The sequence below is a fragment of the Neovison vison genome, chromosome 11 (assembly GCF_020171115.1).
Source record: "Neovison vison isolate M4711 chromosome 11, ASM_NN_V1, whole genome shotgun sequence".
NCBI lineage: Eukaryota > Metazoa > Chordata > Mammalia > Carnivora > Mustelidae > Neogale > Neogale vison.
This window is the reverse complement of record NC_058101.1, coordinates 27,287,497-27,302,374: the sequence shown is the minus strand read 5'-3', so window position 1 is coordinate 27,302,374 and position 14,878 is coordinate 27,287,497. Positions and strand designations below refer to the sequence as shown.

At 41.8% G+C, this 14,878-nt stretch overlaps 1 protein-coding gene across 3 annotated transcripts in view; it reads left to right on the top strand.

Moving 5' to 3' along the window:
- The window catches only part of CWH43 (cell wall biogenesis 43 C-terminal homolog), a 55,114-nt gene that overhangs the window by 14,639 nt on the left and 25,597 nt on the right, over window positions 1-14,878 (top strand). For 2 of the 3 annotated variants that reach the window (XM_044224448.1, XM_044224449.1), the window contains exons 7-9: window positions 876-1,133; window positions 4,082-4,204; window positions 8,710-8,789. In XM_044224448.1, coding sequence (XP_044080383.1) covers window positions 876-1,133; window positions 4,082-4,204; window positions 8,710-8,789 — 461 coding nt within the window. The remainder of the gene's footprint in view (window positions 1-875; window positions 1,134-4,081; window positions 4,205-8,709; window positions 8,790-14,878) is intronic. The other variant, XM_044224450.1, reaches the window with a different exon arrangement.

The window sequence follows — 14,878 nt, the reverse complement described above, 5'->3', positions numbered from 1 at the left end:
GCATTGCCCTCAACACCGACTAGGCTGTTCCGTCGTGAATGAACGTATAGCAGAATTGCTAATGCCTTGACCCTCTCATCCCATCTCGGTCACATCTTCTTTGGGGCACGTGTGCTTGGGAAAGCACTTACATGTTGCAGGGCAAGCGGCGGCATTTAAGCGGATGGGAAGTCCGTTAGAAAGTTCCTTAACAAAAACATCCTAGAAATCGCGCTGACTTGCCATGTTTCCTCATGTCCTGGATCTGGCTGGCTAAATTAAATGGACATATTTTTGGTATTACAGATTATTTCAGGGCGTTTGTTTGTTCGTTTTGCTATTAAGATCGTAGCACAACCTAAAAATGCCTTTTTCTCTCCTCCTACACCTCCTGAAGAAATAGCTCTGGACTGAGAATTACTAGACTCAACCTTCTGCCTCCAGGTTTGCAAGGAACCAGCCGTGTGACCTTGAGGGAATCATGTAACTGTGTGAAACCTCTGTTGCTCGTCAGTCTGCCGGCTGGACCTGAATGCCCTTGAGGTCCCTTCGGGATCTGAACAGCAGTATATCAGTCATCTTTTTTTTTTTTTTTTTAATTTTATTTATTTATTTGACAGAGAGAAATCACAAGTAGATGGAGAGGCAGGCAGAGAGAGAGAGGGAAGCAGGCTCCCCGCTGAGCAGAGAGCCCGACGCGGGACTCGATCCCAGGACCCTGAGATCATGACCCGAGCCGAAGGCAGCGGCTTAACCCACTGAGCCACCCAGGCGCCCCTATCAGTCATCTTATAACCTCTTACTTTTCTTTTCTCTTCTTTCTTTCTTTCTTTAGAAAATGGAAGAGACTCTTCTGCCTTTTTGACTGATTCTTTTCCTCTCTCTGTCACCAACAGGAGCAGCGTCAGCTGCGGGCCTCCTGTACCTGCCCACGGGGGCAGCCGCTGTTTCTGGCTGTGTGCTGGCCGTCTTCACAGCGTCTGTATGGCCTCCCGTGCTTGGACACCTTCTTAGCTCAGGGGCGAGCCCTGGGAAAGCCATGACCACTGCCATGATATTTTATCTTCTAGAGATATTTTTCTGTGCATGGTGCACGGCTTTTAAATTTGTCCCAGGAGGTGTCTATGCTAGAGAGAGATCTGATGTGCTTTTGGGTGAGTATATCTGAAAGGTCTGGATTAGAGTAACTACTTGAAAATACCCTTCAGGCTGACTAGGATTTAGCATTTCATGTGCCTGGTGGAGCTAACTAGGATGATCTTACCTTTTTTTTTTTTTTTTTTTAATTCAAATAGCCTCTTGATAAAGATAAAACAACTGGAAAAATGTCTAAATTGCTACTTAAAAGATTTAATTCATCAGTGAGTTTCAGTAATACTTTTTTTTTTTTAACTATTTGACTTTTTTTTTTTAAATGAACACATAAGGTATTGTTTGCTTCAGGGGTATGGGTCTGTGATTCATCAGTCTTACACAATTCACAGCGCTCACCATAGCACATACCCTCCCCAGTGTCCATCACCCAAGCCTCCCCCCACACCCCTCAGCAACCCTCAGTTTGTTTCCTGAGATTAAGAGTCTCTATGGTTTGTCTCTCTCCCCAGTCCCCTCTTGTTTTCAGTAATACTTATTATGGCAAAGGCCTTTTAACCAAATTTAATCCATAGTAGAGTATAAAGAAACACTATGTAAGTTGTATTACAAGCCATGTCAGGAAAAGGTACGATCTTGGTGTGCTCCTTGCTCTTTTGGTGTTGGCTCATAAATATAAAAAGGAATTGTGATTCTTTTTTGTGGCTCCCCCAAATCTTATCTGTGATTTTTTTTTAAGGATTCTATTTATTTATTCGACAGAGAGAGAGCACAAGCGGGTGAGCAGCAGGCAGAGGGAGATGCAGACTCCCTGCTGAGCAGGGAGCCCAACGTAGGACCCGATCCCAGGACTCTGGGATTATGACCTGAGCCGAAGGCAGAGGCTTAACCCACTGAGCCACCCAGGATTCCTATCTATGGTTTTTATTTACCATATTTTTTCCCCAATAAAATATAGTTTACATACATGAATCTTAGTATGAATGATAAATTCCCAAATCACAGAATACATATTTTCCATTTCAGTGGTTAAAAACTATGTACCAAAATGGAAATTTCATAAACTTAGCTCAGTTGACTATTTCAAAACTTGCCTTCCGGCAGGGATGAAAGTACTGACGAATACAGACATATACAAATCAAATGTCGCCTGTCATTTTAGTTTGAGTAAAACATGTCAAATGCTTCCAGGATAAAAATTGTGAAAAACAGAGGAGACAGAACATGTCCGTAGGGGATTCAGTCCTTGTTGGTTAACAAATCCGTTTTCCCATTTGCTCATTTATTCATTAAAAAAATTACTGGCTCCTGCCTGTGCCAGGCATGGTGCCAGGCGCCAGGGATGGAAGGGACACAGAGTCTGTGCTGTCAGCACAGTGGGGACAACACCATACAGAAAAGAAGACAAATACAGAATTACAGTTGGGGTGAGTGCTACAATTCCACCTGTAGTTCCCCCTTGGGCCCTCGGTATTTTTCCAACAACTGTACCTTTTCACATAAACTTCTCTACATCCTGAGCTAGGCATCTGGCAGGAAAGGCTGACTTGGAAGCTTTTTTTCCTTTGAATTATATGAAATGTGTAAAAACAACTGAGAATTTGCTATTTCTGGTAAACACCCGTGCTCTCATCCACTTAGAGACATGCATTGCTGCATTTCCTCTGCAGTAATCTTGGCTTTGCAAACTGTGTATTTCTTCTGGTTTCTTTCAGGTGTGTGTACTCTGTCCTGCTCTGTCTTCTTGTCCAATGCCCTGCTTTTTTCTTACTCCAGCTTGCTTAGGGGTCTGCCATGTGGAGAAAACGAACAACAGTAAGAGCCATCCTAAGCCTAAGTTCATTTCTTTGGAATGTTATGAATGACATGCTTTTTCAGTTTTCTTCTCGCTATTTATGGGACTGCAGAAATGGCTTTATTATAGCTGCATACAATGAAACTTTTTTTTTTTTTTTAGTAAGAGTGACATATTGATAAGGCCACAAAAACTAAGGCAGGTTGGTTATGTTCAGCATAGCTTTTTTTTTTTTAAAGATTATACTTTATTTATTTGACAAAGAGAGAGAGCTATCACAGGTAGGCAGAGAGAGGAGAAGCAGGCTCCCTGCTGAGCAGAGAGCCCAATGCGGGGCTCAATCCCAGGACCCTGAGATCATGACCTGAGCCAAAGGCTGAGGCTTAACCCGCTGAGCCATCCAGGTGCCCCTAGCATAGCTTTTAATTGAATTAAAGAGAATCTGTATTAAACTGGAAACTAGTAATACATTTACTGTCAAGCTTACCCGGCCATTTCCTGCAAGTTGCATGTAATTTTTTTTTGTCAGTCTTCCACCTAAGTTTAAATTCTATTTGACATTTCCTCATTTAGATATTGTTCAGTCATACCTCTGTTTCCATTCTTATTGTATGACTTGAGAAGGATGTAAACTTTACATACAAATTACATCATAATGCATCCAAACGGAGCTCCACTTCCTTGGCTCGCCCTAACGGGCTCAGCGGGGGTCGAATGTCTGCTCCATGAGGACCGACTCCCCAGGCCAGAATTACGGTCACAAACATGGCCGGATTCAGAATCTACCTGTCTTCTTCTCGTACTCCTCAGCCTGATGCATTCGAGGTCTTTTCAGTGCTGAAAACTCAGTCCCCCAAAGCAGTTCAAAAGGCTCCTTTCTCCGTACTCCACCCTCCCCTGCAAAATCAACAGCAAAGCACCTATTACCAACCTAACAACGGGAAACCCTCAGGAAATGGAAAGACATTCCTCATCAAGAACAGGCTGGGGTCTTCTCATTTAAAGCAGGGTTCCTAGAGCCCTAGCTCATTTCTTACGATCAATCCCAATGATCAGAAGCACTATTAGAATAATTGCTTAGGTACTGAGATAAATGAAGCCAGTTACTGAATTTTCAGGGTACGTCCACTGAAATGCAATCTAGGCTCCTCGAATTTACCACAGGGAGGATTTTTGGCTTAAAATGCAATATGTTCTTGCTTTCTCTTTTAACAGGGACAGTGATGCTAATTATTGGCCTGAATATGCTATTTGGTCCGAAGAAAAGCCTCGACTTTCTTCAAGCCAAAAATAGTCCTAAAGCACTTTTCAGAAAAAGTGAAAAATACATGAAACTCTGTAAGTTTTGCTTTCTTTCTTTAAAGCACTCCATTATAACAACATTTCCAAACACATATGAAATTAAAGAGTATAATGAACCCTCCATTACCCTTCACCCGGTTCCAAAGATTACTGACATTTTGCCAGTGTTGTCAACAGCTGTTTTCTTACTGGTTTTGGCGACATACTTTGAAACACATCTCAGACAGCCTCTCGTCTCAACCACAAATGCGCTGCATTACTTTTGTTTCACTTCTCATGTAGATAAGATCATTTCACAGGTAGAATTTCCCAAATGCTTTGTTCTTACGAGAACTATTTCTATTTCAGACTATTTCTTTCATTTCTTGTTCTCCTTTTTGGGGGAGCTTAAATATGGTGACATTCAGACTACTGATGAATTAGAAATTCAGAAGTGAAGTGAGTTTGTTATTTGGTCTAATTTCAAATGAGCTGGATTAAGTAAAAATGTTTATTGCAAGGACAGCGTTTGCAGATAGTGTATTAGGATACAGCACGCTCCGTAACTACACAGCACTATGCAGGATACGAAGACGTGTAAAAGCAGGTCTCCATCCTCCGTGACTTGATATTTTTATAAAGATGACAAAATATTATAGTGTAAAGAGAAAACAATAAAGCTCAATAAAATTGTAATATATTTCTAAAAGAAATGTCACAAAGCAGCAAAACCATTATGTAAACACTTTACATATGTTCCATCATAATTTTAAAAGATTATATTACAGCTTTGGGGATATTTTTAAAATTTACAGTTTTGTATTGTGTGTTCTTATGTTTTCGGTATGTCTTTTCTTTTCTTTTTAGTATGTCTTAAAACTAAGTCTTAAAATTAAGACTTGGTAGGTTTTGTTTGTTTTTAATCCTGACAGTCTTTGTCTTTATTGTTGCCGTTGTTGTTATTAGTAGCAGTAGTAGAATTAAGAACCAGAACTCTCTAGGTCACTCATCAGATTGACGCATTTGGAACCATTTATTTATGAAGTTGTTTAGATAGTTCTGTGTAATTTTTTTAAAAACAGACCTTATTTCTTAGAATCACTTTTGGTTTGACCAGAAAGTACAGTAATGCCCCAGATACCTTCTGGCCCCACATACAGAAGCCCTTTCTCACTATCAGTAACCACCCCCCCCCAGGTTATTACATTTTTAATTATTACTATTTTTTAAAGATTTATTTATTTATTTAGAGTGGAAGGGACAGAGAGAGAGAGAGAGAATCTCAAGCAGACTCTGCACTGAGCACAGAGCCTGATGCTGGGCTTGACCTCATGACCCTGAGATCATGACCTGGGCTGAAACCAAGAGTTGGATGCCTAACCGACTGAGCCACCCAGGCACTCCAATTAGTACATTTACTATAACTGAGGAATGTACACTGACATTATCACTATCATGCAGAGTCCTTGGTTTACTTTAGGGCTCGTTCTTACTGTCGTACATGCTGTGGTTTTGGACAGACATGTAATGATCTGTAGCCATCATTATAGTGTCATACAGAGTAATTTTACTGCCTTAAAAATGCTCAGTGCTGGGGCGCCTGAGTGCCTCAGTGGGTTAAAGCCTCTGCCTTCGGCTCGGGTCGTGATCCCGGGATCCTGGGATCGAGCCCCGCATCGTGCTCTCTGCTCCGCGGGGAGCCTGCTTCCCCCCCTCTCTCTGCCTGCCTCTCTGCCTACTTGTGATCTCTGGGTGTCAAATAAATAGATAAAATCTTAAAAAAAAATGCTCAGTGCTCTGCCTGTCCAACCTTCCCAAACCCTGGCAACTACTGAATCTTTTCACAGTCTCCACTGTTTTGCCTGTTCTGGACCATCGGTCTTGTCTTTCAGCTTGAAAATGTAATCTAGTTTTGTTGTGATTTCTCATGCCTTATTATTTACTTCTGTCATCTTACTTTGCTTTTGCTTTTTCTACTTTCTCTAGGTATATTTCTTCTTCTTGCTTTCTTTTGCATTGATTTGGTTTTCTTTTTCTTTTTTTCTTATCCCCTCCTTCCTACTCCTCTTTCTAGTTTGGACATTATACCTTCAAGTTCTATTGTTTTAGTAGTTGGGGTTTTTTTTGTTGTTGTTGTTTTCATTTTTTTCTGTTTTGTTTTTCTTCTCTCAGCGCATTAAAGATACTATTCTGTTATCTGGCTCCAGTTCTTGCCACTGAACTGTCAGCTGTCATGGGATCTCTGCTCCTTTGGAGATCATCTGCCTTTTTTCTCTGGCAGCTCTTAGGATTTCTCTTTGTTTTGGTGTTCTGGAGTTTCACTGTGATATATTTGAATGTGATTTCCGCCTTGCCCCATCCATCTCCCACCCCCCATCTTTCTTGTTAGTGTTTGGGCTTTCTGAATCTGAAGAATCATGTCTTTTATCGTCTCTGGAAAATTCTCAGTTTTATTTCTGCAAATATTGCCACTTTCTCATTCTTTCCCTTCTTCCTTTTTGACTATAGCTGGATTGTATTGGATCTTTTTACTATTGTCTCTGTGTCCCTTCACCTCTTTCCTAGTTTCCACCTTTTTTGTTTTTTAAAGATTTTATCCACTTATTCGACAGAGAGAGATCACAAGTAGGCAGAGAGGCAGGCAGAGAGGGAGAGGGGAAAGCAGGCTCCCCACTGAGCAGAGAGCCCGATGCAGGACTCGATCCCAGGACCCTGAGACTATGACCTGAGCTGAAGGCAGAGACTTAACCCACTGAGCCACCCAGGTGCCCCTACCTACCTTTTTTTTTTTTTTTTTTTTTTTGGTAAAGATTTTATTTATTTGACAGAGAGACAGTGAGAGAGGGAACACAAGCAGGAGTGGGAGAGGGAAAGGCAAGCTTCCCACTGAGCAGGGAGCCTGATGTGGGGCTTAATCCCAGGACCCTGGGATCATGACCTGAGCTGAAAGCAGAGGCTTAACGACTGAGCCACCCAGGTGCCCCTCCACCTTGGTTTTTAAGCTCTCCCTTGCACTAATTCTCTCTTCAGCTTTGTCTACTGCTACCTTTCTTGTCCACTGAGTTTCTAATTTCAATGATTCTATTTACTATATAATTTTATTTTTAGAAGTCTGTTTTATTTCTTCACACAATTTCCTAATCATTAATTTAATCTCCTGTTTCTTAGATGAATACTCTGTTGAATACCCTCTTTTATTTTTTGACACGTTAAGCATGTGTAGTTTGTATTCTGATTCTAAAAGCTGCAATATCTGAAGTATTTGTGAGTTTGATTCTGCAGAGTTTTTTTCCCCTGCTGGTTTCTGCTCATGGAGACTTGTTTTCTTACGTATTTTTAATTGTATATATTTATGGTTCTTGGAGCATTTTCAGGGAAGATCCCTTAAAACCTGAGCTGCAGAGATGCCTGGGAGGCTCAGCTGGTTAAGCGTCTGCCTTCAGCTCAGGTTATGATCTCAGAGTCCTGGGATCGAGTACTGTTTAAGGCTCCCTGCTCAGCAGTGAGTCTGCTTCTCCTTCTTCCTTTCATGCTGTGATCTCTCTTGCTCTCACTGTCTCTCAAATAAATAAAATTAAAAAAAACCAACCAAACAAAAAAACCCCAGAACAAATGTGATTTGCAAGTGTGGGTAATGCATTCATATCACACATGAAAACTAACCCAGGAATTAGACATTTCTCCTTTGCATAAAATCCTTGACTAATGGACTTAATAACTTCATAAAATTATTATTTTTCACTCAAGGATAATTAACATACAGTGTTGTATTGGTTTCGGGTGTACAGGATTCAAGAACTTGATCCATTATTCAGTGCTCAACACACGAGCATTCTTAATCCCCATCACCTATTTCATTCACCGCCCACCCCTCCTCCCCTCTGGTCTGTTCTTCTATAGTTAAGAGCCCGTTTTTTTGTTTCTCTCTTTTTCCTGTGTTCATTTGTTTTGTTAAATTGCATATATGAGTGAAATCTTATAGTGTTTGTCTTTCTCCTATTTCACTTAGCATTACTCCCTCTACATCCACCCATGTCATTGCAAATAGCCAGATTTCATTTTTTTTCAACTCAGTTATATTCCATTGTGAATAGATATACCACATCTCCTTTATTCATTCATCGATGCAAGCTGGTGCAGCCACTATGGAAAACAGTATGGGGATTCTTCAAAAAATTAAAAAGAGGGGCGCCTGGGTGACTTAGTCAGTTAAGTGACTGCCTTTGGCTTGGGTCATGATCCCAGGGTCCTGGGATCGAGCCCGTCCTAGGGCTCCCTGTTCTGTGGAGAGCCTAGTTCTTTGTCTCCTACTCCCCCTACTGTGTCCCTCTCTTGCTGTCTCTCTCTCTTTGTCAGATAAATAAAAATCTTAAAAAAAAAATTAAAAACAGATCTACCATGTGATCCACTAATTCCTTCTCTGGGTATTTACTCAAAGGAAATGAAAACATGAATTTGAAAAGATCTATGCACCCTTATGTTTATTACAGCATTACTTACAAAATATTTTTAAAAAGACAAACCTCATTTCTTTTAAACAATTATTTCTTCTTTCTGTTTAGTTTTGTGGCTGCTTGTTGGTGTGGGGCTATTGGGATTAGGACTACGGCATAAAACCTATGAGAGGAAATTGGGCAAAGGGGTAAGTAATGAAAACTTTTGATACAGAACTTTATATGGTATGAATGCATATACATGCAGATATTTGTACACTTTTCATTATGCCTGAACTGTAGATCTGCATCTCATGGCTTCAGAGCCCTGTAAACCATCTTTGAAGCCTTAGGTCATAATAGAATTATTTCATAAAGTTAGGTTCTTGGGATAGACCCATTTATTAAAGGCAAAGTGCTAATAATTTTGTTGAATGAAATTATATTTTCCATATCCCATATATATGCCATATTTCCATATTCCATGATTTAACATATCTAAACTATGAAATAAAGAACTATTTTATAATGGGCTTTTTTGTACTGTTTGGCAGATACTGTTGAAGGCAACAATATGAGAGCCTGATTTAAAAACGATCTTATAGATAATTCTTGAATTTGGAGATTTGGGGTAGCTTGTATATTGATGAGTCATGGAAGTTTTCCGGTTTTCCTTTTCCCTCTTGCTGTCTGCAGTTTTAAATGCTTTCTAGTCCCTTTATCTTCTAGATAGGGGGGCAGAAGGAAGGCTACGTTGCAGTGTTGTGCTTTCTCTCTGCTCTTGTGAGGTCTGATGTATTTTGTAACACAGTTAGAGTTACAGTTTTGACTAAAGAAGAATTTGAGGGTTAACTTTGAGTTTTAGTATTATGTATTAACAGGCATATTTTTTCATATAAATGAAAAGCTACACCTAGGACAGAGACCAGGCTTCTCTCATTTACCTGTGTGATTCCAGCACCTCACAAAGTGCTTGGTCCATATTCAGAAATCAGTAGCTGTTTCTTTCTGTCTTTCTTTCTTTCTTTTTTTGGTAACTATTTCTTAGTAAGTAATTCATTATATGGTCTCTCTCTTTTGTCCTTTAATTGTTAGTTATTGTTATTGGAACATAATGTCAGTCAGAAGAAGATCCCTAATGTCAGCCAGGGACTCTTTTTAAAAGGAGTCATTCATTTCAGTTGGATTTAATACCTGTTCTTTTCATTCATTCACTCATTCATTCATTCATTCATTCATTTGGTAAACGCTTACTGAATGTCTCTTGTGTGCCTGGTTCTAGAGAAATAGGCATATACAGGTTGGACCAGACCCCTACCCCCTTGGAGCTTATATTCTGGTAGGGGAGAAAGATGGTATTCCGGGGAGCAAATAAAGACCGTCACGTTAGGTCAGGATGCTCAGAAGCAGATAGGATTATGGAGTAGAGAGGAACACGGTCTGGGTGGTTAGAGAAGGCTGCTCTGAGGACGTGATGAGATTTGAGTCGAGACTTATTCACAGAGCCAGGGGAAGAAGATTTGGGCAGAGGGCACGCGTGTACAGGGCTGAGGGGAAAGAAGCGCGGTGTGTCTGAGGCCCACCAGTGTGGCCAGTGTGGCTGGAACTTGGTGAGTGAGGGGAAGAGTGGGAGAAGCTGAGGAAGGAGAGGCTGGGCTGGGTCCCATCATAGTGGGACTCCCAGAGCACAGTGAGGCATGTTCATTTAATTTTTCTTGCAGTGGAAGCCACTGGAGTATTTTGAGCAGGAGCATGAAGATACATGATATATATGTGTATACATACACACACACACACACGCACACACATTCTGCTCTGTGCAGAATGGATTGTGGAGTAGAAGCAGGGAGAGAAGTTATTAGGCTTTTTCAGTTGTTCAGGAGAGACACCGTGGGAGTTTGGATCGGTGTGTGGGCAGTGGAGTTGGAGAGAAGTGGATAGACTTAGAACATATAGTTGACCCTTGGACAACATGAATTTGAACTGCGCCAATGGACTTATATGCAGATTTTTTTCAATGAGTGTGTTGGAACCTTTTTTGGTTGGAACGTTCAATGTGTTGGAACCGTTTTTGGAGATTTGTAACAATTTGAAAAAACTTGTAGGCAAAGCTCACTACCTAGAAATAATGAAAATTTTCAGAAAAAGTTGTGTTATGAATGCATACTAGTCTATTTTGTCATTTACTAATAAAGCACACACAAATTTATTAGAAAAAGGTAAAAAGTATCAAAACTTGTGTACACAAACCCAGATCTTGCATGGCACCGTTTATAGGGGAGAGAAAGGTAAACAAACACAAAGCGGCACTATTAAATCCTAACGGCATAAAATTAGCTGTGGTACATACTGTGCTACCGTAACAATTTCATAGCCCCCTCCTGTTGCTGCCGCAGTGGGCTCAAATGTTCTATCAGCTTAAAATGCAGTGCAATGCTAACCTCCAGGTGAGCAGTTTGTCTCTCTAGTAAATTTCTTATCACAGTAAAGTGATCTCTTGGGGCACCTGGGTGGCTTAGGCAGTTAAGCATCCAACTCTAGATTTCAGCTCAGGTCATGGTCTCAGAATCATGGGATCGAGCCCCGTGTCAGGCTCAGAGAGAATCTGCTTGTCCCTCTCCCTCTACTCCTCCCCCCTCCCCTCGCTGTCTCTCAAATAAATAAAATCTTAAAAAATAGTGATCTCTTGTGGTTCTCATGTTTTTGACTGTAAACAATACCGTAGACCTTGAATAACACCATGGGACTCATACAAAGAGACTATGGACTCTGAAAAACAATCTGAGGGGCTTGAAGTGGCGGGGGGGGTGGGAGGTTGGGGTACTAGGTGGTGGGTATTATAGAGGGCACGGCTTGCATGGAGCACTGGGTGTGGTGAAAAAATAATGAATAATGTTTTTCTGAAAATAAATAAATTGGAAAAAAAAAAAAGTGTCACTAGTGATGCTAGAAGGGCTCCAAGAAGCAGAGGACGGTCAGACAAGGGAAAGTTGAATTGCCGGACATCTTACAGATTGGGGTCTGCAGCTGCGTCACCAGCATCTTGCGAGAAATGAACCCCGTGTAAGGGCCACTGCAAAAGAAGAAAAGGGAATTCAGGGGAGAAACCGTGGAAGTTTGGATGGATGCGATGGGCAGTGAGATTGGAAAGAAGCGGGTAAGACCACACAGCGTGTACCACAGCCGCACCCGCAGGCGCGGAAACCTGGCACCTTGGGCAAAATACCTTTTCATCTCATACTGAAAATGCAACTTCTGTGCGGGCGCTGGTTTGCTCTAAGAAAGGCACACCTCTGGACTAAGGTGACTCGAGAGAAAGTGAAATCCTTATAGAACAAGAAAGCAAAAGGAAGGTGAAAGATCTAAAGCTGGAGAATTTAATTTTAGAAAGGTTTGGCTTAGAAAAATGTCAAGACAACAGGGGAAGCTGCTTCTGCCCAGCGAGAGGCAGCAGATGAGTTCGCAGACACCATTCAGAAAGTCACTGAGGAGAAAGGATACCTGCCTGAACAGGTTTTTGATGCAGGTGAGGTGCCCTATTGTGGGGAAAAAAAATGCCACAAAGGACATCTGTCAGTATGGAAAAGAAGCGAGCACCAGGATTTAAGACAGGAAGGGCTGCACTAATTCCCCTGTTCTATGCAAATGCAGCTGGGCTTAGTCAAGGGCTCTCTTTATCCCTGAAGCTGCTCATCCTGAGCCTTGAAGGGCAAAGATAAACACCAGCTACGAGTCTTCTGATTGTACTACAAGGAGGCCTGGGCGCAGAGAGCCCTTTTTCTGGATTGGGCCCATCGATGCTTGGTTCCCGAAGTCAGAAAATACCTTGCCAGAATGGACAGCCTTTTACAGTTCTGTTGACAGGAGATGATGCCCCGGCCATGCAGGACACTGTGAGTTCAGCACTGAAGTCATCGAGGTCATCGAAGATGACTTGCCCCCACGCACGTCTCTGATTCAGAGATCGGGGAGTCATACGGCCCTTTCAGGCCCATTACACACAGTAGTCTATGAACGATTGTTAACGCTGTGGAGGAGAACCTGACAGGTATGACGTCGTGAAAGTCTGGAAAAATTACATCACTGAAGAGGCCATTGTTTAGTAAAAGCCCTGAAAGCCATCGAGCTCAGGACAATCCATTCCCACTGGAGAATACTGTGTCCAGATGTCGTACGTGACTTCGCAGGATTTATGACAGAGCCGGTCGAAGGACTCATGAAAGGGACTCTGGGTAACGGCAAAAACGGCAGAGGCTGAAGGGTGTCAAGATACGAATCTTGGAGAAACTCAAGAACTGACAGGCAGCACACCAGAAGAATGCCCAGGAGATGGCCCGATGGAGATGGGTGCTTCTGCACCAGTGCCAGGTAATGAGAAAGATCCGGAAGCAGCAGCGACAGAAAACAGACCAACATGAGGCAATCCGGCAGAAGGGTCTGATTATGCAAGATGGCTTTTGATTTCTTTGACGACAGACATCCTTTGATGACAAGGGCGCTGACTCTAAAGCAGATGGTGGAATCCAAGAAGGATTGGACCATACAGAAACATTTTTAGAAAACTGGAAAGGCAAGATAGCCAGACAAAAATGACAGTGTATTTCCAGAAAGTTACACTGAAGGGGACTCCCTCTCCTTCCTTCTCCTTCACCTCTGGCTCCCCTGAGACAGCAAGACAACCCCGTTCTCTTCCTCCTCCTCCTCCTCAGCCTACTCGATGTGAAGACAAGGAGGAGGAAGACCTTTCTGGTGCGCCACTTTCACTTCATGGATGGAAAATAATCATAACGCCGCACACTTCATAAATCCGTTGTGCGTGTGTGTGTCTCTGAGTGGCAGTCTGATACCTGGATGCAAGAACTGTAGGAGACCTTCAAGCTCGTCATTGGCGCTTTCGCCCAAGTATTCATCAGTAGAATGGTGTGTACAAGGCTCACATGGAAGTGGACAGCCTGTCCTTATGTAGGGAGCAGGTGAGTGTATCTGATGTAAAATTAGTAACATCTTCATTTTCCTACTGTTCTGCAACTCTGCTTTCAAAGAATTATATTACTGTACAGCATGCCTCTTTCTCTCTCTCTCTCTCTCTCTCTCCTAATTGGAGAAACTATGTATCAATCTATCATTACCGGGAAGTGTATTTTTTTTAAGTGTAACAGTGTTTCCAATCCCGCATTATAATTATGTCTGTAATACTGTGTGCCATAAAAAATTTACAATGATTCATTCATCAGCATATAGGCTAGGCTACCGTGAAGCAATCATATCGATTACACTAGGTTACCATAAAGCAAACATTACTGCTTCTTCATTCTCAGTGCGTGAACTGTTAGAGCTGCAAGCAAATATCAAGTTGTTTTTCACATTATCTTTTCATTTTTGACATCTACTGTAATATACGTACCATCTGCAGTGATACAGGGACTGATCCACGATTCATACTGTCAACAGACGATGTAGACTTACAGTATGAACAAGCAGAGTCCAGGACTGTAAATGTGTTTTCCCTTCCCTATGATGTTCTTAATAACATCTTCTTTTCTTTAGCTTACTTTATTATAAGAATACAGTAAATAATGGACAAAATATGTGTTATTGCCTGGTAGGTTATGGGTAAGGCTTCCAGTCAACAGGAGGCTATTAATAGTTAAGTTTGGGACAGTCAAAGGTGACACTCTCCTCAAAGGAGAGTCAAAGGTGACAAAGGTGACAAAGATTCCCAACTGTGCAGGGGGACAGCGTCCCTAACTCCCATGTTGTTCCAGAGTCAGTGATATTCTGAAAGTAACGTTGATAGGATTTGCTGATGGATTCGATGTTGCTGGATGGGGAAGTCAGGAATGACTTTCATGCTTTGGCTTGAGTGACTGGGTCGAGGGCGGTGGCATTTATTGATAGGGGAAGAATGAAAGAATAATGGGTTTTGGAGTGATGAAATCCAGGATTAATGGTAGTTAGAGTTCTGTGAAAAGGTATAGCATGATGAATATAATCACGCCTCTTGAAATTCATGTTGATGGTTCCATTCTCTTTATATGATACTCACTCAACTGAATAATCTTTCCTGCATAAGGATGGAAAGCCCAGCTTACGGGGCTGGTGCTCTGAGCTGTTCGTGTTATGTAGTGGCCCTCCACTGCAAAGAGATTATTACTGATCTTTCTCCCAGTCTGAACTCATATGGTCGAGTTGCTTTTCCAGTTGTGGTGATGGATTTGTTCTCGCCATACTCTTTCTCAGGATCCCTGTTATAGACCCGTTAGGTACTCTTTTGAGATGGATGGTTTGGGTTGGGCAG